Raw genomic sequence first — 23,906 nt, 5'->3', positions numbered from 1 at the left:
CAGGTTTGTTTGACTGAGATTCTTCTTGGTGAAAGCGGATTGTGATTAGACGGCTCAAGTCTTTGGAACAAAGCAAACCTGAGTTTGGAGAAACAGAGTTTAATAAACAGATCGATTAGCTATCAGCCAGTCTGAGTGGGGCCGAGACCAAAGTGAGCTGCTGTGCCTGAAAACAGATCAAAGTTCAAAAACTTCACTACAGTTCATGCAAATGCTGTTTTTTAAACTTTTACGTTGCTGGCAAATTTGAGTTACATGTTTAGCTACATGGAAATTTATAGCTATTTGCGAGCACAAATAGGAGAGGCAGTTAGCAGTAGCACTTCTGCTGCTGCCTGAGACACTTCCTGCAGGAATGTTCTAGTATTTTTGTCAAAATGACTATGTCATGCAAAACTGGAGGGTTTAGAAAATAGCGTTTGCTTGAACCACTGTGAAATCTTTGGGATTGGAGTTCATTTAAGATGGCAGTAATCCAGTTTGGTCTTTGCCCCGCTTGGACTCACCATTAGTTCATCAGTCCAGTCAGAATTAAACTCCATTTCTTCAAGCTGAGTCTGAGTCCACAACAGGTAAGGCATTCATTTTTCATCACCTTTTCACAGAACCCTTACTTCAGCAGATCAGAACCATTGCTTTAATAACAACGAATGTCCTTAAAACAGCAGTCTGTGTGATGTGAAAGGTGGGACAGATTATTACAGATGCATCTCCACATATTTGTGCTGATGACACAGTAGTTTACTGTCGCTCTAACGCTCCTGAGCTTTGATCGTCTGCAGTCCCTATTTAAAATTATTATCCCATTTGTTCCATCTCCAACTAGTATTAAATGCTGCAAAACTAAAGGTCTGTTCTTCTCGGAAAAAAATAAAAATCCCTGCAGTTTTCCCAACTAATTCCACCAGGACACCCCTATTGAATTCTGCCGTTTTACAAAAATGTTGTAAATCTAAATGATGAAAATCTTTATTTTAAATCTCATACTAAAATACTATTTTAAAAAGAACAAAATAAAAATTATGGTTCCTTTTGAGAAATAAATCACATCTTTTTTTCTTTCTTTCTTTTAAAGTAAAGGACCTGCTTTTGCTGCCACCTTATTACTTCATGTACTGTAGACTATAATGACTCTGTGTCATTATCGAGCTCCTGTTCATTTTCTAAAGATGTTAGACAATGTTTACCACATTGTACTAACATACATAACACTGGACACGGCACAGGACTTTCAGGTTAACTGGCCCCTGTTGTCCACACACAGACATTTGCATTGGTATGACTTAATTTAAAAATCCATCCTTGGCTTTTTCTCAAATTCTTCCTAAATGTCACATAAACAAAGCAGCAGCACACTTTTGGTACGAACAGAACTTAGTGGAACAAAGCATTCTCCTACACTGCTGCATATTGGAATAAACTACAACAATCCAGCTTCCTTTCATTAAGAATTTTGAGCTTATTTTAAGAACAATGAAAAAGGCAGTATTAAAAATAAATCTGTACCGGTTCTTAGGATAATCACAAATGAAGGTGGAATGTTTTATGTAAAAGTGGTCTAAATATTTATTTATGTAGAGCTGATAAAATGACCTTGGTCATAAGTGAAAATTACGAAATATTAGCTCCTAAAAGAGGAAGTGAAATGCTCTAATATTGTTTGAGTGCATGATGATTTAAAGGCAAGCACCCCTCCCCAAGGAAACAAGAAAAGATTGTTGTGTTTGTATGAGTGTCACCAGTTATATGAACATTTTTATACATTAACCTGTGATCAAGGAACAGGAAGTGTGAACAAACAAGTTTTCAGTTCTGTTTTTTTTTTTCATTAAAAAATAAATAGCTGCAGGTTTGGTCTGCATCAGCAACATGTACCACAAGGCCTCACCCTGCAAAATACGCCGCTCCGATCTTTGGTTCTCCCTTCAGCGGAGAGCAATTTTCACACAGCAATTAGCACACTTATTTCATACATATACACGCAGATTCAGTCACACGCAGCAACACAAAGAGCCGAAGACACACACACACACACACAGAGCTCCAAATTGTTTCCTGTTTGAGGATCTGCATCATTATACCCACACACATCACGGAGGAGAGGTGTGAATGGTTTGTTGTTTTCAAAACACATGAAAACAGACAAATAGCAGTGCACACAAGAGGCATTCAGCGCAGGGGGGGGTCTTTTACCGCGAATTGAGAGTAAAGGGGCTGAATTGTGTGAAGAGTTGGGGGTCCTTTTCACAGGTAAGGACCCCTGCGAGGCGGCCCATTGTGCGCCTGTCCGGTAAATGGAGGACACCGCACACAAAGGCGACAATTGCTATATGTGCTCAGCAAAACATAAAGGTGTCAGGCAAAGACAGGTTGTGCATAAAGACCACTATTCTCCTGCAGCAGCCGTGATGACCACTAATTATGGGGAAGGGAGGGACTAAATGGGAGGAGAAGGAGAGAAGAGACATTTTTGAAAGAAAAGCCCTTCATTAAAGGTGCAGCTGGGACAGCAGGAACTGTGCCCTGCCTGTGTGTGTATCTGTGTGTGTGTGTTTGTGTTTGTTTAGGTTGGAGGATTTTAAGTGAATTCATGTTTTTCTGTTTGTGTGTTTTCTCTTGTGTGTGAGCGCCTTGCCTCAATGAGAGCTGAAATCTGGCTGTCGAGGTGAAAACAGAGACCCTCTCAGCTGACCTGCCACCTCTGCTGCTCTCTGACACCAAGACCCTGTCTGTTTGTCTGTGTGTGTGTGTGTGTGTGTGTGTGTGTCCATTCCCGTCCCACCCCTTTGTCTGAGTGTCCTTTTTCTCACCGCGGCCACCCGAAGGTCAGCCCCAACACTCCCCCTGCCTTCCTGTGGCACGACCTGTCACCTTCAGAGTCTATAGGTGTGAATGTGTGACAGAAACATTTTGTACGTTGCTGAAAACACACACACACACACACACACCTGGTGGGCGAAGACTTCAGCATGTTGCCGGAGGCCCTGCTCCAGCTCCAGTTTCTGGGACATTTCTGTGAACTCCTCTGTGACAAGCTGGGACACTGGGTATACAGACACAGAACAAAAAAATAAATATGAAAATAAACAGAAAAGAGAAAGGCTGTTTCTTGTCTCTAGTCCTGTTCGAGGTGTTCATAGACAGGATCTCAAGACATCATGGAGAGGAGTGTGTCTGGTTTGGGATGCTCAATGTCTCGTCTCTGCTTTTTGCAGATGATGTGGTTCTGTCTGTGTCTTCAGCATATGTCCTTAAGCGAGTACTAGAGTGGTTTGCAGCTGATTGTGAAACAGCTGGGATGAGCGTTGGCGCTTCTAAACCTGAGGCCGTGGTTCTTGAATGAGATCCTGGATACAAGCAGATGAAATTGGCTTCCTTCTTAGGGTGGCTGTGCTTAAGTTGACTTCATACTCCAGGAGAAGCAAAAAAATTTAGTCATTTTGTTCTCAGATGAGCTTCGAGAGCCTGTTCTGCGCAGAAGGTCCGGTATGCGTCAATTATTGTTTGATTGAGAACTTTCAGAACTTTATTGTGGGCGTGTTTATGCAGAAACAGCAATGGGGTCATGTCACTACAACTGCTTTGCTGAGGAGCAGCTGGCTCAGGCTGTTAGAAAATACAGGTATATTTACAACTGTTCCAGCAAATCAAAAGGTGAAGAACTCGTAAAAGGAGAGAGCACAGTTATTGTGCACGGAGGAGACAGTGTGAAGACACGGGAGGCTCTCTGAGGCTGTGCTGGGACATCTTCCCTATGTTCACTATTTGTGCACCATATGTTGAAAATGATGGTGGTCTCTTTGTAACAAATTTACTGTCTCAGTCTGTATAATATAAATGTCTGGTAAGGGAAGCAACAATCTGTACAGCTACGGGAGAATGGAAACCTCGGGAGGAGTGGCTTCCAGGAGTTCTGCCTACAGTTTCTCATTAAGTCTAAAATGTTTGTGTGGAAAATAAGAAAAAAAAACTTCACAACCACGTGAGGGAGAGCAGATTTCTTCACTTCTCAGGGAGTATGAATCCAGCTTTAGCCTTAGAGACAGACTGTTGAGCTCCATTATCCAGGAGGAGCTTTGAGTGAAGATGCTGCTCTTCTCCACTAAAAGGAGTCAGCTGAGGTGATTCAAGTGTTTGATGCATCCCGGGCACCTGTTTCAGGAGGTTTTCCAGTCATGTCCCACTGCAAGGAACTTAGGGAAATTATATATCCTTTCTGGGCTGGGAATGCCCTAGGATGCCTGGAGAAAGTTGCTGGGGAGATGGATGGATGGATGGATGGATGGATGGATGGATGGATGGATGGATGGATGGATGGATGGATGGATGGATGGATGGATGGATGGATGAGTACTCCTTGGTTTAGCGCTCACATTGTTTGCAAACTTACCTCCTTATGTAAAACAAAATGTAATTAAAAGTCAATCAGAAACTACACTTAGCCATTTAAATGTTTTTTTCAGTAAATCAAACTGTTATTAGTGGTTTGATGATGACAGGAAAAAAATGGCATAAGATGTCTTATGATGAAATTTTTAATAACTTTGTTGTGTCTCCTGATGTAAAAGGCTCAGCAGTGAGGAAGTGCCACAGCACAGATGTATTTAAGTTCATTCACAGTGGTAAGATCAGTTTTCTGCCACAAAGATTAGTTTCTGACAGCATTTCTGAAAGCTGCTGTGCAGCAGAGAAAGTCAAACAGAACAACCCTGCTCAGCTGAGTTGTAATTGTAAGTTTAAAAACTGCTGATTTACAATTGTGCTGCATATTTGTAATGATCAGTATTATTTTTCTGTTTTAAGCAGGAGTCATCTTAACAAATAGCAAGTCAACAAAATGGGCAAGCATGTGATGACTTTGGTGGATCGTTTATGTTTGGAGCTTTTTAGCCAAAAGCTCCACTTTTTGTTGTATATTGATAATGGATGAAACTAGTAGCTGATCATGATCAAGCCAAGTTAAACCCTTCATGTTTAAATATTTCTTCCCCTTTCCTCCAGTCGTCATTGCACCCTTTTCAGGAGCACAATATATTAACCATTGTTAACATTTTAGCATTTGTATGTTTGAATTGACATTAATGACAGAACTGTGACAGAGCTTATTACAAAAAGCAAAACAAACGTTCATCAGCTATAAAACTATCTACAAAATTACCACAAAAGTGCCCTGGTGTAAGCAAAAAAATGTCAGTAAATCTATAACATGCTGCACGACAGCCCGTTTGTCAGTAATAAAAGTGATTTTATCATAATAAAAACGTACCTCGTTTGATTTTGTTCATGTTCTTGCTCTGTTTGCTCATTTTCTTCAGAATGGCTTCTTTCTCCTCAGTTTCCACAGCAAGCTGCAGGAAACCATCAGTGTTAAACTCTCAGTGCCTCCATGCATTCACATGCTGTTGTGTTTCATTGATTTCAGAGAATGTTAACTCAAATAACTTCCTCAAGGTTTTCTATCCTTAAACATAACATTTCCCTCCATTCCTACACTGACAATATGACTTCACTTTGAAATGTAGTGATTTGAGTGATGGGAACTGCTGATTACACAGTCAGCAAGGTCACAAAAATCTGAGCTGTAAACACTCCTCTGCTGAGGGGACAGGTGAAGATGATTCAATTTATGCCACCACAGAGCTGACGCAGAAAACATAAACAGCCCTGTTTCTGCCTTAATACCTACCCCCTATGACACACACACATTTGTAACTCTGCTATTATTAGAATATTATATTAACCACTCATTTCTGTAGCCTAACTCTGACACGATCTCTAAATCTGACCATAAAAGTGACCCCAACACTAACTTAAACTCAATTCACACCTTAGCCCGAAGCTTAACCCTAAAATGCTTTTCCACCATATTAGGATTGTGGTTTGGTCCAAATAAGGACTACTGCTTCTGACAAGGAAGGTGATTTCACCAGAAAATGTTCTAAAGAAGTAACAGAACCAAGCACACACACACACACACACACACACACACACACACACAGTGGTGCTTGTACCTGCTCTCTGAGCTGGACCTGCTCTTTGGTCAGTTCTTCCACTTGTTGCTCCAGCTGGAGCTTCTCAGCCAACAGACCATCCACTGATGCCTGCAGTGCTGACACACACACACAAACACACACACACAGAGAAGTGCAAGATCAAATTCTTTTATCATTTAAAGGAATTCCTATCCAGATTCTCATTAACGATCTGTGTTCATGCATGCACTGCTGGTATGAAATATTTGAGATGGTCTGAAGAGGAGATCTGTAAGAACGCAAATATTCTCAGCATTCACTTCAGAGATATGACATTTTCTTATTTTTCCTGCTGTCCATTAAAATGTCCAGAAAATCAGCCGACAAGACAACGTCCAAACACCCGGTAGGAGCAAATCTGTCATTTTTTCGGGTTTAAAACAAATATGTGCTGGTAAAAGTTACTGCTTCTTACTTGTTGCTGCTCGCCTGATTTCCACTGACTCATTCATACTGGTGTAAGTTAAGATACTGTATATGTGATTTAAGAGCTTATCTGTTATTCTTTTAAGGTGTTGTAAAGAAAACAAATGGTTTCGGCATCATATCCTGCTGCCTGTGCACCGTGGACCACATCTATCCCACCCTCCTCGCCTCTCATTTCCAGCTGTGGGACCACGTATCCTGCAGGAAAAACCTCCTGCTGTGAAGTGCGTGCGTCAGCGGCAACTGTGGAACAAATGTCTGCATGTCTTTGTTCCCAGTATTTATACGTAAGAAACAATTTTACTGAGGCACTAGCCTGATAGGTCCACAGTGAATGGCAACAAAAGGCTGAAGGGAGCATTTCTTTGAGCTACATCACAACACCTGCCTGATGATGAGTTTCAGATACTTATAGTGACAAAGAAAAGGAGATAAGTAAAGTAAAAGCCAACATAAATGATGTATTATTTCTGCTTTTCTTAATATTTTCATTTAAGTCTTCCTTTCTGACAGTAAGCAAGGCAAGAAAGCACAAATTTAACTTAATTAGCCTCAAGTATTTTTCCCTTTAAAACACAACCAGGAAGTGACATTTTTTTTATTTTAATGTCTTTTATGCTAAAATGTCTCCAAGGAAACAAAGAAAGTGATTCCCATTAGTGTAATAGTCTCATTGTAGTACGTAATAAGGGAACTTTTAAGGGATTTTTAAGTGGTTTGTGTGAGGTTTCTGTGTCTTGTCTTGTGGCTGTAGCTGCTGCTGGGTGTTTGCGTTTCCCTTGGGAATAATAAAATATCCATCCATCTAGTAAAATGGATGTATTATCATCAAAACCCCTTGACCTTGACTAAAAACCCCTATAGGAAACCACAAAAAAGTAAATATTTTATTACCAGGAGTGTTGTCTGAACATAACTAAGAAAAAGAAAACGTTTGCTGTAACATGGACCCAAACTGTCCCCAAGCTCATAAAACTGTGGCTTAATAAAGGAACCACTGACATTTGCTCTGATGGATGAGGAAAGAGTCATTTGGGCGTAACAATCACAATGTAAGGTTATTTAATTCTGAGATATGGAACGCATGCTGAAATCCTCGTGCTGCTCTTGGTTGTATTCAATGGGTTTATAAAAGCCTGATATGGTTGTTTGGATTAAAGGGCTTGTCAGTTGTGGGGGGATGAAATTGGAACGGGGATGTCGACTGAACAAGAACGTACTGTATGCAGCTGATTATTTCAGCTTTATCTTGAAGGACTCAGTCCAGTCTAGCAAAGATCTGAAGGCCACCTTTGTTGACCAAAATGGAAGATTTCACAAAACATATATAAAAAAAATACATCTAACTGAAGCCTTTGTGTATATCTTAAAATTAAAGGCAAACAGGCCTTTTCTATGGCAGCAGCCCTGCAGTTGGGTGATACGACTCCGAATGCTAATATAATGTTTTCAGTCACCTCAGAAACTGGAGGATCAGAAGAGTTTATTTCAAATTTGGAATCATGCGGGGCTAACCTGTGATCTTAGCCTGACTCTCCAGCAGCAGCGCGTCCTCGTTGTTGCAGCTGCCTAAATCAACCACATCAGTCCCAGCTGAGAGGTCGGTCCCCTCATCGAGGGGCGCAGGAACCAGGATCCCCGGCAGCTCGGAGATCAGCGGCAGCAGCATCTGGCTCTTCCTTTTCAGGACTTTGTTCTCGTTGCTAACCTGTGCGACAGAGGAGACGGTGGGTGAAAGTGAAGGGCGATCTAGCTCTGCTCCTTTAATAGTTTAAATGAACTTTCATAAATTCTATCCTTTGACAAGCAATGACAGGAGAAGAAAAAAAAGGCACAAACAGAAAAACGATGGTTTAAGTCGTACTTTGAGAGCCAGGGCCTCAGCGCTCTCCCTGCAGGAGCGCTCGATCTGGAACTGCATCTCCAGAACACTGATCTCCTTCAGGAGCTGATTGGAAGCTGTTCATGGAAAAAGGACTAAATAAATCAGTCATAGATGTAAAAACAAAACAAAAAAGCACAAAAATCTTCGTTATATAAATACGTTATGAAGGGACACATCTGTATCCCTGTCATTCTTTCTGCTTGAGATCATTTCTTATTTACTGTGATTACTTTTTATCCCGAACAAAACACAACATTTAAGAAAACACAACAACAAAACCACAGCATTTCAGTAACCACAACTAGTTCAAGGAACAGCAAAAATAAAATAGCTGAAAACATAACCTTGTTTGCTGAATTACAGTCAGATTTCATAAAACAAGAAACACTAGAGTCTCTTTAGAAATCCAAACATCTCATAAAGCAACAAAAAACAAAATAAGTGTTTTTAGTTCTTTAACTATGTGTAGTTGTATCATTTTTTATTGTTGTTTTCTTTGTGTTGTGTTTTCCAAAATAGTCTTCATGGTGTTTTTTGTTTCATTGTGTTTTTAAACTGTCTTTTAAGTTTCATTGTTTTGTTTTGGGGTTTTTTCTCCCAAAAACATATATTTGATTTTGTACTTTCAGCTGTTTTTTTCTGTTTTGTTGTCAGAAAGTTTGTTGTGATGTTTGTCAGTGTTGTGTTTTTGGCTTTGCTGCTTTGGAAGATGTTTAATTCCTGATTTATTTTTAATTGTTTTATTTACGAAAGTTTGTATCATTGTGCTCTTGTTCTGTTACGTCAAAAATATTTAATTCTGATTTTATTGCCTTATTGCAAATTGTTGTTCTGTTTTGATGAGTTTTCTTAACATGTGTAATATATTTTGCTGTTGTTTTTGTTTTGCTGCTGGAACTTTGCTTAGGATTCTTGTTTTTGTAGTTTTTGTCCATTTGATCTGCAGCATAAAATCAATCTGTTACTGACAACAAACACATTAAAAATCCTAAAATTCTCACCTTCCTCCAGCTCAGTGAGTCTCTGATTGGCCTCATCCCTCTGCTGTTCCAGGATGTCACACTAACAATCATTCAACAGAACAAAACGAGAGAAATGCGTGAAGATCAAATTGATTCAGCTCATTTTACTCACACCTTTAACTTTTATCAGATAACCGAGGCACCAAAATGACTTTTTCTCCTACATGTAATCAAGATTGCACGCTGTCTTGATTCAGCTACACTCACTGTCAAAAAAAAGGTTCAGTGAGGTGGTGAAAATAAAAAAAAAACTACATGTGTCGTGTGACTGTAGTGCAGTGATTAAATATTATATTGAACGGTTAGCAGACTTGGCAGAACAGGCACTCTGCTGGTTCCATGTCAATACGTGTGCCACCAACGCTGCCCTGGATACAAAAGGAAATTTGATGCAGAAAAAAGGCATACAGACATTTTATCCTCTCTTGTTGCAAGTCTGTCCACAGATGTTGGAACTGGCCCTCAAGATCCAGCAGATCGGTGTCGGGTCTGAGTTCACATCCAAGTTGATCCCACATATATTTGATTGAGGAAAGATTGGGGAACCTGGCTGACTACTGAAGGACCTTCCTCCTGTTCATAAGCTGTCTGCGTCATGTATTCGACTGTGTGTGGACTGATGTCGTTTTATTGAAAGTTTGTATTAGGCTGCTGTGTCTGGACGGGTAAGACATAAAGACACAGAATGTCACTGATGTAGCTCTGTGCCAACAATCCCCAAATCATTACCAGAGGTGACCTGAAGTCGTGCCCTACGCTCTCACACCAGCAGGAGCAATGCTGATGTGTCTCTCTACGACATTAGCAGGATCGGTCCTCTCTTCATGGAGCCACAGACACAGTGCTGCTTGCCGTTGTTTCACCACCACTCCAAATGCCGTTAACATTTGTTCTAATGTTAACAGCAGACTACGCATGTGACAGTGAACCTGTTGTTGAGACCAAGTGCAGACTGACACAGGGTGTTGTAAAGAGTCCAATACCTGTGTCTGGGTGATTAGCAAAGTGTCATCCTGTAATACCTGGCGCACAATACAACAACCCTCCCTTAATGTGGTCTGTTTTTGGTGACCTGACCCTTTACAACAGTGGTTCCCAAACTTTTCAGCTTCTGACCCACAAAATAGCAGTGACAAAGATGTGTGACCCCATCTGTTGGCTGTTTAAACATCCAAAAGTGCTAATGATCCTATTAAATAAGGGCATAATGACAACACAAACAGTCTTAGCATCCATTTTGCTATTTTTGGAATCATTAATTGACTTGTGTTTCAATTCTCTGTAACAATTATGGTGTAAATCTATCATAAAAACTGGGTTTTTAAATTATAACTTGATATCTGGAGATTATCTAAGGACCCCTACTTGGTGTTGGGTGACCCACATTGGGGTCCCGAGCCCAACTTTGGGAATCATTGCTTTACAACATGTCTGGTTGTCCTCATGCACCCATAGGTTCTGTAAGCCCCACATGTTGAGCAATAATATGACCACCATCTCACCATCTCGTGTAAACGTGATCCATATCAAACTGTACTAGTCATGTTTTCTAATACCCTGTGTGTCTGCTGACCTTTCCTCGCTGTTTTGACAAATTCTTGGTTGCTCTGGCAACTGCCTAATAACACTATTGCTCCACTAGTGATGCCACCATTTATGGTGCTTGTTCCAGATGTGCCAGCTCCTTGCAAATCAAATCATTTACACACCATTGCCGGTCTGCATGTGTGGCAAATCACATCTTCACTGGACCATTTCTTCTGTTTGGTTTAACTTTTTTTTGTGTGTCTGTGAGTGGATTTTGTTTTAATATTATATAGCATTTATTTTCAGTTGATCCAGGACTCAGTGCTTACCGAGGTGTAACAGCATTACCTGGATATCTCCCCAGTCTTCAGAAGATAAGCTGCTTTCTCCATCAGAATCTGTGGGAAGAAGACAATCGTTTTATTCACACTAAACAGAAACCAGCATCTGAAAACAGGCATGGTTCGACGCTCAGCCGAAGTTACGACAACCAGAGAGTCTCACATCCCATCAGCGTGACTGGGAGAGGAAGTTCGGGAAGACTTTGGGTCAGAAAAATAAAGGAAGTAAAATTACAGAAGGATCCAGGTTCCACTTTCTGTGTCAGCTGACTCACGCTGAATCACAGGCAAAAGAAAGTTATACTTAGAGCTTTCTTTTCCTGAAAACAGAAATTATTGTAACCCTGCTAAGAAACAGATAAATCTATTGACAATATTCTCAAATAATAATGAAAGGAGCAACATTTTTTAACAGGAATGCATATCGCCTGTTGCCTTTGATGCAAACATCTAAAACTAAGATCATCTTCTGTTGAGAAATAGAGTTGTAGCTGTTTTGATCAAATATTGAAAATAACATTATGCACAATTTTATTTCATATTGCAAGAACTTGCACGATTTGTTAGAAAAGTATTGGGGATGACTCTCAGCTACTACCACACCAGTTATCTCAATATCTGTAAATTTGATTAACTTCGAGCCATTTTTGTGTCAGCTAGGACCACTTATCTGTGGTAGCCATCATAACCCAGGTAGACTCCAAATTCTAATGAGTTGTAGATTTGCATCCATTGATTACTTTCTGAAGGTTACAATAAAATCTGTCTTGTGGTTCATGTGATATTTTGCTAACACTACAGATTATTATTAATAATTTTACATACATTAATGCCTGCCTTTTCCCTTTTGACAGCAGGTGATAAAAACTGCAGGAAAAAAATCCATTTAGACATTAAAAGTTTCAAACAATTTGTGAGACACGATGAATGCTAAACATGAAGTTCGACTTGTGAGTAGGCCCATTCTTTTTTAATCATCTCTTGTAATAAAGGGCTGGCTATGTGTATAAAATATGCACAGCACATTACAGTTTGTGAACTTTCCTGACATGCAGCTGCTGCTGAAACTGAACCAGCTAGTGAGTAAAAGTCCAGGTTGGGGAGTTTAATGTTTATGGGAAAAAGAAAATGGTTTGTTTATACGTAGGTTAGGAATATTGCTGAATTTGTAAAGCAAAAAAAAAGTCATTCTGCGTGAGGAAAAGATGTCAGTAAGACGTTCTGTGTTGCTCCCTGAGGTTAACCTTTGAGACGCGTTTTCTCCTCACGTTCACCTGTTCTCCTGCTTCGCTCTGACATTTCCTTCAGTTTACCTTCTTCCTGCATTTCTCCCCGCTTTTCCCTGCAGCGCACAAAAAAATCTAAAAAAAAAATAAAAACATAAAATAGCCTCCGTGTTTCTCAGCAACATTGTGGGATGAATGTGAGCTGAACTGAAGCTGCTTTCGCCTTACGACCTTCTTTTTTTGTCTGTCTTCTGTTTTTCTTTTGCCTCCATCATTTATTCTTTCCTTTCTGTCTTTAAAGTTGATACCTTCAATACAAATCCAGTTCCTAAAGAAAAATGAAGCACCTATGACCTTTGACCTTGTCATCCTATTTCCCTTTATACTATTGACAGGGAGGCCCACATAAAAAACTATTTATATTATAATTATAATCATATCCCCCAGTTAAAAAGGGGGGGTACAGAGGTACAACTAGCAAAGCTATTAGCTGAGGTTAGCTAGAGAACTTAGAACCAAGTACTTTAAAAGTACTTTATTAAACATTTTATATGCCTTGTGAAATACATCAAAAAACATATCTTTGTGATAAAAAAAAGTTTTTTAACAAATGAATTTAGCCGTTTTGATACTCAACTGAGCAGAAGTCATCCGATTTCTGATGTTAAAATGATTAAAGCACTCCAGCAAAGCGGCAAATTTAAGTTACATAAATTTAAGAACATGACATAAAGAAGAAGAAGCTGCATAAGGACATAAAGTTGGAGCATTTTTATAAAGTTGGTCTTTTTTATTTTCCTGTCTTCTCTTTAACGTGATCGGCACCTTAAATAAAAGTCTTTCGTTTTACACCCAGAAATCCAAACTTGAGAAACTGAAACTCTTTGTCTTTGCATAATAAAAGCCTTACCTGCAGCAGCACCGTCCTCATCCTGTAGCCACATTCTTCTCTGTGCAGCCAGTTTTAACCCTTCAATTAACCAAATAGAGCTGTATATTTCAACACAAATAAAAACCTCTTTTGTCACTGAACAGCAGCCAGCTTATGCTGAAAGTAGCGAGTGGGAATTTCTGCTCAAACCCTCCCCCACAGCCAAGATACAAAAAAATAAGGAACTTACTCCTCGGCTTCTTGGCTAAAAGAACGGTTCAACTATCACAAGTGTTTCCCAGTTGTAGTTAATATAAAAGTTATTTTCCTGCAGCTTGTGATATTTGTTGATCTTTGGTTTTGATGTAAGCGCTTGCGTGAACCTTTCTGCCCTTTTCATACAGGGCTAAAAGGGGAAAGTAGCCTTGCTCCATACATGTGGTCTCCAAGGGACGGCTCTGTCTCTCTGCTGCAAGCTCAATGTCACTCAGGCAGGCGGGGTGAAGCAAAAGCTGCTTTCACTCCTCTATTAGCATCTGTGCTAAAGTTCATGACCTGTGAAACATCAACCACCTGCCACAGGAGCCACATTACTGGGTGAGAATTCAGCAGATGACAGGGATGGGTGCCACCGATGATGCCGATGACACACACTTCTTCATTATAAATCATTGAGGAGCTTTGAACTCCCCATCCCTTGTTTCTTTCTGTTTCTTCACCTGCCTTCCAGGAGCTGTTCAGAGAATACAGTCAGGGTTCATCTATTATACTTGCATTTAATTTACAGTATTGGGCTCCTGCTATCATCACTCTAGTAGTTTGAAAACTGAAGTTTTCTTCTGCTTTTGCACTTCCTGTTCGTTCACATACAAACAAGCCTTTTGGTAAGAAAGTAGACTTTTTAAAAAAAGCTTCCCAAAGAAGCTTTTGATGTATCCATCTGGACTTGAAATACGCAGCTTTTACCGTTTTATTTCCCTCCCGTTTCTCTAGGTGGAGCTCTGAGCTCCTGTTTCCAGCCATCTCACCTGAAGCCAATGATCTCAGCAACCTTCAGCCACATAAGATCAGCTCAGCCTGTTTGGATCATACCGTCACCTTGGTGATTACTTTGCTAAATCTGTAGCACATTTCCTTTTGCTTACTGGTGTGCTTTTAATCCTTCCTTTGGATTGCATTTTTCCTGTTTATAGATGGCTGGAGAGGTTCCCTGCTAGTGATCAGCACATTAAAATAGTACTACCTGCAAAAAGCAGGCTCTTTGGGAGTCAAATAAATGTACATAAAAGAAGGAGATCAGGATTGATTGGACTGATAAGCTAACGGCTAGTTCAAGTGGAGACAAGATTGTTTCTATTTAAAACGATCTTTAGTAGTGAGGTCCTGTGAGAAAGTTATGAGTGGTTAATATCTTACCTGTTGCTGATAGCTCTTTGAATCTTCAGTTTGGAAAGTTTAACTTTGATTGGCTTGATGTGCGAAAGATTAGTCCAAGCGTCAACAGCTCAAAGATTTTATAGGGTTCTATACAAATAAATGTTTAATTTGAGGTCAATTTTGCCTTATGCAGTCATTTACATAAAAGTTTATGGTTGTTTGCATGTGTAAATAGCAGCGGCAGCAGCTAGCTGTAACACTGTTACTGCAGCACTTCCAGCAGGAACTTAATATTTCTGTTAACCGTGTACTGAGAAACAAACAGTGGGGTTTACAAAACGGGTTTAACAAGAACCACTTTAAGATATTTCAGATTGGAATTAGCTGTTAGCTCGCTAATCAATTAGCTCATCAGTTCAGAGTTAAACTGTATTTCCCAAACCGTGGTTGCTCAAAGAGCTACTGACAACAGGTAAGATGTTCACTGATCCTAATTTTTCCACCTAACCTTACTATAAAGCAGGGGTGTCAAACTCCAGGCCTCAAGAGCCACAGTCCTGATTCAAACGGTTTAATTACCTCCTCACCAAATCATCAAGTTCTCCAGAAGCACGTCCACAAGTCATCCATTTAAACCAGGTGTTTTAAAGCAAGAATACGTCTAAAACATGAGACAACTCCCCCAAAGAACAGAGTTCGACACCTGTGCTATAAAGGATCTGAGCTATCGCTTTAAATGATGACATAACGTGGTGATTTTCAGGTTCTAAAATAAATCCCACATGACATTTACCAACAAGAACTTCTTGTATGAATTATTTTAATCTGTGAAATGTCCACACATCCTAACTTTGATAAAACGTGAAGTGAATTCTATAAAAATGTTGATCTCCAAAAAATTCTTTCAAGCTACAAATGCAGTCTTTTTTGTCTGTTTCGATGGATCATCATCATTTAGAGGCACCGCGGGTTCATGCAGCTCACACTGTTCTTATGTGATTTAAGCTGTGATCGGCAGCCTGCCACACACTGATGGGTGAACACAGTCGTTTCTGTCGAGGGCAGAGAAAGGTTGGAGGGGGGGGGTCGGCGTGCTCGTGAGTTAGTCATTTTACTTCGTTTCAAACTCGAGCCTCAGCGTTACTCAACAAAGCACAGCAAGCTGATGAAAGTTCATGTTCGCGGCCGTCTGAGGACACCGAACATGTGCAGAGCTCTAAGCCGCCTCCAAACCGTAGCTGCAGCGTTCGTTATGTCGTTTCATTTTGAAGGATATAAATAGTGTATCTGCTCTCAGCTTGTATTTGAAGCCATGTGATGCTTACACAAAATGAAATAATCTGACCTAAAAAAAAAAGAAAGAAGGAAAGAAACATCCAGCCTGCGTTTCATTGTAGCTGCTGCATACTGTGTGATTTGTGAAGGCAGGCAGCGGAGCAGTAAAAGCTATGGGATGGAAGATGATGAGTTTTAATAAATCCTCAAGTGACTCCCACTTCACATGATGGGCTTTTAAAACATTGATCCCGGTTCAGATTGTTTTCTCAAGAGTATTAAAATAACATTTAGTTCATAAACATCGAATATTCCCTCTTATGGCTGTCATGAAAAAGTCGACAGATCTTTGGATCCACTGTTGAAGCAGTTTACGATGTCTTTATTTTATTATCATTAAGTATTTAAGAAAAGGACTGAACAGAGATGGAGAAAGACAATGAACCTTTGAAGAATTAGAACGAAGAAAGAAATATAAATATTAAATGTCTCCCATGCAAGAATAAGGCTCAATCATTTTCATTAGTCAGGTCTAAACGTACACTAAACAAATAATAAAAATAAATATTTCATCAACTTAAGCACAAATATGCATAACAAGACATTAAATTTAAGCTTAAGTCAAATGAGTTATTTTTGTTAGTAAATCTAAAACTTTGAATATTAACTTGAATGATAATTTAAACTACCTTTAACATTTATCCACAGAAATATATTCATTTGTTTTAAAGTAATCTATTGGCTCAGCGTTATCTTTTAGGATTTACTTTGCTTCTTTGTTTTCAATTGTTCTCAATTTAAAGGGACAGTTTAAACTTGTTGACCTGACGTTCTCTGTAAAGTTATGAACAGTAAATATCTCACCTGCTGCAGATAGCTTGTAGGAAGAAAGTTTATTTCTGACCAGACTGGTGAGTGAACAGCTCAGCCAAGGGGGCTCAAAACTGAGGTGGTTTGCCACCATTTTTTAAATTATAGCAGTTTTTGCGAACACTGTTTTAAAAATCTTAACACCACCATCACTTTGAGATTACACAGTTATTCCAGCAGAAATATCATAACATTCCTGCTGGACATGCACTAGGCTGCACAGGAAGTGCTACAGCTGGCTGCTACCGCCATTTGTGCTTGCAAAAAAATAACCTATTAACGTAATTCAAATAAATGTGAAATTGACTATGATGAAAAGGTTCCTAAAACAGTTTTAAAGTGACAACAATCCACTTTGGTCTTGGCCACACTCAGACTAGCCATTAGCTCATCAGTCCAGTCAGAATTAAACTATTTCTTCAAACTAAGGTTGTTCAAAGAGCTATCTATGACAGGTAAGACATTTATTGCTTATAACCGTTCTACAAAACTGCGCTTGAAAACATCTGAACTATTGTTTTAACTTGGCTGATTTCAACAGTTATCAGATGGACCAATATTTCTTTTGTCAGGTGTAATTTTTGTTTTGTTGTCTCAGTGGAGCAAACTTTCATTACTTCTATAATACTGGCACAAGATATAAGATGTAGTTTTTCACACAATAAGTTGTTTTGTTTTTCTAAAATGTCTGATTTAGTGAGACTTTAAACCAATCTGAGAATCACATTTACTGGGGAAAATTAGTTTGGCCGAACCAAAAAAAAAAGAATTGGAATGAAAATATTGAATGAGCCCTAAAATATTATGTTGACTGAGCCCAAAAATATTAAATTATAATATAATGTTTCATCTGAAACAAAGACATGAAACTACAAAACAAATAAATAAATCAACAAGTTCTTTTTTTAGTGTAAAGCTGAGACACCCTGACAACAAAAGACAGGAAATTCTAACGAGGCGACAATTAAGACGTGCCAAAGCATCTTAATTGCTTTTTTTTTTTTAAAAAAAGCAAAGGGACTCTTGGCTTTTTTCTCGTCATTTAAATCAGGCTTCTTTTTTATGTTTCCCTTTAAGATTGGCGTCAAACATTCCTGTCAACCTGCAGATCTCAGCCCCAGCAACCCCTCCCTCATCTGCAACAAAAAAAAAAAACAAACCCAAAAAGCAAACAAAACTGATGTTTAATGAAGCAGCATCGGCGTGTTTAATACTCGCAGCACAGTTGGGCCGAGGTGACAGATGATTGGATTTCACCACCAATGATATGATGTGTTTGTGAGCGGGATGGGGGGGGCTGCGAGGGGCCGAGGGGGGCGTTCATATAGTGCATAAAATTAGCTAAATCTGAGTAAAAAAGGGAAGATTAGGAGATAAAGAATGCACACAAGCATGCTCTCCCAAAAGCCCCCTCACCTGTTCCGGCTCGGGCCTACTCAGCACTAATGACTGTGTGATTGGATTATCCAGGCTTTTAGCAGCGCCACAGCTGCAGCCGACAGAGGCGCTATCCCGCTTAGGTCGAGCCGGGGTCAACGGGAGGCCAGCGGGGCCGTGACCTTTTCGCAGAACACCGAGCCTTCGGCGGACCGGGGGGGGGCGGTGGGGTGGACCGTGCACGAGGAATGAAAGATTCTAAGAGACAAATCGTGGGAGGAAGAAGGGTTTCAATTTTTATTTTATTTTTTTTAATTATTATTATTATTATTATTATTATTATTATTATTATTATTATTATTATTATTTCTTTTAGCTCTGCGGTGACAGGTTTGATTTCTGGAAATTCATACCTAAATTTACAGGGTGGGGGAAGCAGGGAAAGATGGAGCGTGTTGGAGGCCGGAGACGGGATGTGTTGTGACAGAAGAGCCTTGCAGATACTGCTGGCCTCCTGGTGACTCCACTGTACGCCGAACACACAAACAAATAAGCCCACTGATGCTGCTGCTGCTGCTGCTACGGGCTCCATCCACTCTAATGTGAAACTCTCAGATTTGTTACCTTGCACATCCCACTGTTTTTTGTTGCAGTTTTTTGTTTCGTTTTGGTGTTTTTTTAATCGCCGAAGCTGCATCCGAGCAATTTTGTTTTGTCCAAACAAGCGGCGTCACTTTCATGCGTTTGCCTCGAAACAGACACGTGTCGCCACTGTTTCAACGCCGCTTTCCCGCCCAATTACAACCGTTTTAGTCCGCAGCTGTGCCGCGATCGCCACCTGATATTATATCATGAAGTCGCAGCTTTAAATCACGTTCCGTGGCCCACGAAGAACGATTTTGAGGCTGCAGGTGTAGATGAATATGTCCGGGCAGTTGTTACTGAGAATAGCAGCCTGATTATTCAGTCCCCTATGGGGGGGATTTGTCTCTGCATCGGTTTAGACCACAGGACGATGTCCAAGTCTATTGGTGCGAGTCAAGTGACGATACTCTCCCCGTGATTGGTCTCAGCACACCAACGTGAGCCGATCCACGCTCAGTCTTTAGGAGGGGGGTAAAAAATGGAGGAAGATGTGCAGAAATGTTTGATCGGGCTGATCAACTCTGAGGACGTGATCGGGCTGAAACATGCGAACGCAGCACTCGAAAGTCTAATTTGTGGCGGTAATTTATTATTAATGACCAACACTCTGAACTCAGTGTCGTATTTAGCTGCACCTGATTGAAAAAGGACGGGCCGTAAATTTGAACAAAGCATGTAACATACGTGGACACAAAAACAACAATAATTGTATCTCTGTTGTAAAATCTTGAGATAACTCAGCTGTCCCCTAATCAGGCCAGCATGGTGTTAAATTACTTTAACTGTATTCAGAAAATTAACAAATCCCAATAAACAAGGCGACCATAAGACAAAAATCTTATATACTAAATATTTAATGAGCAATCACAGTTAACAGAAAATAAGGTTTCAAATTATTTAAAATATTTAAAGATTTGAATGTTGTTTAATTTAATTGCTAGTCTTATTTTAAAGTGCCACACAGAAACAGGACAAAGACAAATAATAATAAAAAAGAAGACATATTATTATTTGACTGTAAGGTCCTTAACATAAAGTGAAGAGGGACACCCGTATCCACACCTCTGGTTGATTGACTTTGCTTATAATTTAACTATAAAAATTCTAGTCAATAATAAAAAAGAACTGCTCTACAAAAATTTCTGGTCCTGCTTTAGATTTTGGGAATTGTTTAATTTTTAAACTGCATTTTCATATAATTGCTTCAGATTTTAGGAATGAAGGCAAGAGCTATTTTTTATTTATGTATTTTTGAGACGAGTTTATGGTAAAAGCAAAAATAATTTACATCAGATTTGTGTCAAGATTGAATCCAAAGCACAATAAGTAAGGATTTTTTTTTTCTCAAGCATTATTAAAACGTTTGCATCATTCCAGCCCTGATGAAGTCGACTTATTTTGATTTAATTTCAAATGTATGGAAACAAACATTAAACATAAAACAAAAGCAATGAGACTGAATGTATTTACCTCCGTGTAATTACGGATCGTATTTTAGCTTCCTGCGAACATCCTTGCAGCAGATTTGGACTGAATGAAACACTGTTTTGTAAATCTTCTCTGTAAAAGCCTACTTTAGATGACAAACCTATGACTCATTTCTGTGGAGTACATTTATCTACATTCTGACTCTCGTCACCAGGAACACTTCAGCTCTAATTTAAAATCTGAAAAAAAAGGCCCAAACAGAGCATGTAGAGCCCAGCTCTGTGAGTTTCTGCCGTCCTCTGGGCGCTCTGTAGGTGTCACTCTAACTCTGTCCTCTGCCACTTGTTGCTCTGCAGTTTCTTCCTGTCTGAAAAACTCCCACCTGAATCTGAAAAACAGATGGAAACACGTTTCTGCTTCGCTCTAACCTGAAGGGAAAGTGTGTTTGGTGGATCTCTGCTGCTCTGCACTGATTTCTGTTTCTGTTTCAGATGCAGGTGATCCCTCAGCTACTTCATGTGCACCAAAAAAAGCTCCCAGACGAGCCGTCATCAGCTTTCGAAGCGTTGCCTTACATCACCGTCTCGCAGTGATGATGTCAGAGGTGGAAACTGTCTGCTGGACCTGGCACAACGTGGCACAGACGCCCGACCGCCGTCCTTACAGCAGAGGAAGCTGAAGGTGATGTGACCCTGTCTGCAGCACAACCCTCAGCTCTGACTCTGCTCCGCTGAGCGTTTGTCGTTAAATAGTAACACAAATCTAATTTAATCTAAATTATTTGGTATTTTCTGCCTCCTAAACTGTAAGCCACTGTCTGTCTGACCCCCTCACCTTCCCTGCTGCTCATTTTATCTTTAAAAAGCATCACTTTGTCTGTAAAATGACATGTTTGCAGTAAAAGACAAGCTGCTGCAGAGCCAGGGAGGAAACGGTCAGAAGTGGAGCTCTGTTCGGTCTCTGCTGAACAAATTAAAACAGGGATTAAAATAGAAATGCTTTTTGTTTTTTTGTCTTCACTTTTTGAATCAAACTCATTCTCATGTCCCAAATTTACTAGCTCATCAAATGTTGGAACTTGTTGGTTGAATAACTTTATGAAAGCAAAATTTGACCCTTTTGTTTTTGTCTTTAACTTCAGTAAAAATAAAAAAACAAAATAGTTTCAGTTTCATGCAAACTCTTTTTAGTTCATATGATGCGATAGAAACGAGAGGAGATAAGAAAAATAAAAGTTCTTTCTGCTTTATTTGTTCTCTAATGTTAGATTTTTGATGGGAAATTGGAACTTTTTAATGTTAATTTAAATTAAAATGTGTGAGAAGTTACATAAACATTGGAATTTTTAAAATCTAATTAACAACTTTGTTTCTAACTCATCAAAACTTTATTTTAAGGCTTCAATGGTAGAAATAATTTGAAAAAAACTAATGGTTTAATTTGAAAAACAAAGGCTATCTTTTATTGTTTTTTTAGATTGTAAATCTTTAATTTTAACTTTAAAAGTGAGTTGATATATTTAGTAAGCACATTTCAACACGACAGGTCATAACCAAAGTGCTGCACAGAAAGGATTGAATAACAGGCAGAAGCAAAGACTAAGGCAACAAGAAAAACAAGTTTAAAATAAATTTAGAACGATTACAAAAAGAAGTAAAGAGTGAATCAGAAAAAGATCAGCTCACGCTGGGATCATTATCAGAGGGATTAAACATGAGATTTAAAAACAGGAAGTGAAGAAGTCTCTCTTATGGCAGATTGTTTCAAAGTTTTCAGCATTTTGAACTTTTTCCACAATGTCTTCAAGATTGCAGTTTAAAAAAGGACAATAAAATTGTACTTTTACACAATAAAATGGTGGGAAAAAATAGAAAATACCTTCAAGTAGAAGCAGAAAGTAGCGTTCAGTAACTCAACTAAAACATCCAAATGAAACCTTTTTACAGCTCGTTAAAAAACACTTTATATTTCCCTTATCACTTTATATATTTATATTTTACCACTTTGTTTTTTTTCTCTCTCAGTAAATTCATCTACAGAAATATCTGTTAGCGTTTAGTTTTGTTTGAAAACACACACAGAGAAAATTACAGAGTTATTATAAAACCTTTAAAGCTCATTATAACCCAGGACATTCACTGGGAAAAAAATAACATCTTCTTCAGCTCAAAAATAATCAGTAAAATTATTATTAATAGTAGAAATCCTAAATTTATGGGCAATTAAACTATCATTTCAATTTTAAAACAATTTCTTTTACTCTTTTTTTAATGTAATAAATTAAATAATCAATGTCTTCGTTTGTGTAAGGACACACAGGGTAGCAGTAAACATGATTTATTTTTAAATAAAAATATTTCTAGTATTTTAAAATTTAAATAAATGTATCCTTTAAATCCTAATGCTGTAACTCCTCAAACCGAATGGTTCTGAAAGAAAACATTTTTATAGTTCAGTTTTTAAATTATTGTTTCATAGTTTTTTTTTTGTTCTACTTTTTTAAAAATCAATGCTTTTGATAATTCAAACATGTTTTTAACACTTTATAGCATTTACAAACTGTTTTATGCTCAGACAAAATGTGTTTTGAAGCTATAAGAGATATTTTTCTATCCATAGCTGTCCATTAAAACCAGGTAATGTAACTAAATATAAAAGTATAAAGGTAACATCCTGCCTGCTCATGATGAGTTATGATCAATATTAAATCCTGTAAATATTTTTGGACTCTTTATGATTCTGAAATTCCTTTTTATCTTTTAAACATTATTGTGATCAGTGAAACATATTTTTATGACTGTGTTCATTTTTGTTTCCATATGAAATATTGAGTGAATGTACAGAAATTCCTTTGTGGCCGTTTTATAAAGATCCTTTTGATAGAACTGATAAAACGGGAATGAAAGGAAGACAAGATGACCCGGAAAGAGAGGCCAAGGAGGAAAAGAGTGTAACCCCACCCATACACCACCCTCCTCCACCTCGTCATCCCTCCCTCTTTATGCTGCCTGGAGCTCTCGTTTTACACGGCCTCCTTTCAGTTCTTACCTTGAGCTTCCCCTGAATCGCCATCTTTCTCTGGCCCTCGGCGTCCATCCGTGCAAAATTCCTAATCCTTTTTTCCTTCTCCAACTTTTCCTTCTCTGACATTTTACAGTCACTTCTCCTCCAAACTTCCTCCACAAAACAGCTTCCTCCACCCCCTCCCACTCCACAAACTTTTTCCTTCTCCTCCCATCATCCCTCCCAAATCTTCACTCCTCCTCATCCTTTTCTTTTTTTTTTTTTACCTCTCCCCTTCATCTCCCTCCTCCTCCTCCTCTGTGTGCAGCTGGTGGGGCCCTTCCATTAGTCCTGCCATGCAGAGGCGCTGATTCTGTAAAGGTCCTGACCCCTCGCAGTGGGCTTCGCCAGGGCTTAGCGCGACACACTCACACATCTGCGTGGCCTGGGATGCCCACCGCGTGGACAGCGTGCACACACGCGCACCCCTGCACACACGCACACACAAACACAAACTGGGGTTTGCGCGCGCACACACACCTCTGGCCCACTTTCATCAGTGCTGACAAGACTTAACCCCTCCCTCAGTAGCACCAACTGA

General features: G+C 39.2%; 1 protein-coding gene across 4 annotated transcripts in view; it reads right to left on the bottom strand.

Moving 5' to 3' along the window:
* shtn2 (shootin 2) overlaps nt 1-23,456 on the bottom strand; it is a 28,144-nt gene extending 4,688 nt beyond the window's left edge. Inside the window, exons 1-8 of one of the 4 annotated variants that reach the window (XM_037976755.1) lie at nt 23,351-23,456; nt 11,222-11,290; nt 9,345-9,405; nt 8,323-8,417; nt 7,974-8,166; nt 6,012-6,109; nt 5,267-5,348; nt 2,949-3,043 (exon numbers count right to left, since the gene is read on the bottom strand). In XM_037976755.1, coding sequence (XP_037832683.1) covers nt 2,949-3,043; nt 5,267-5,348; nt 6,012-6,109; nt 7,974-8,166; nt 8,323-8,379 — 525 coding nt within the window. In that variant the 5' untranslated portion in view covers nt 8,380-8,417; nt 9,345-9,405; nt 11,222-11,290; nt 23,351-23,456. Of the gene's footprint in view, nt 1-2,948; nt 3,044-5,266; nt 5,349-6,011; nt 6,110-7,973; nt 8,167-8,322; nt 8,418-9,344; nt 9,406-11,221; nt 11,291-13,369; nt 13,766-23,350 lie in introns of those variants that run through there. The other 3 variants (XM_025009854.2, XM_017433173.3, XM_025009855.2) reach the window with 3 other exon arrangements.
* Between the last annotated feature and the right edge of the window lie 450 nt (nt 23,457-23,906).

Source organism: Kryptolebias marmoratus, linkage group LG7 (assembly GCF_001649575.2).
Source record: "Kryptolebias marmoratus isolate JLee-2015 linkage group LG7, ASM164957v2, whole genome shotgun sequence".
Classification (NCBI taxonomy): Eukaryota; Metazoa; Chordata; class Actinopteri; order Cyprinodontiformes; family Rivulidae; genus Kryptolebias; species Kryptolebias marmoratus.
Note: the sequence above shows the minus strand (reverse complement) of the source record. Positions and strands in the feature narration are given on the sequence as shown.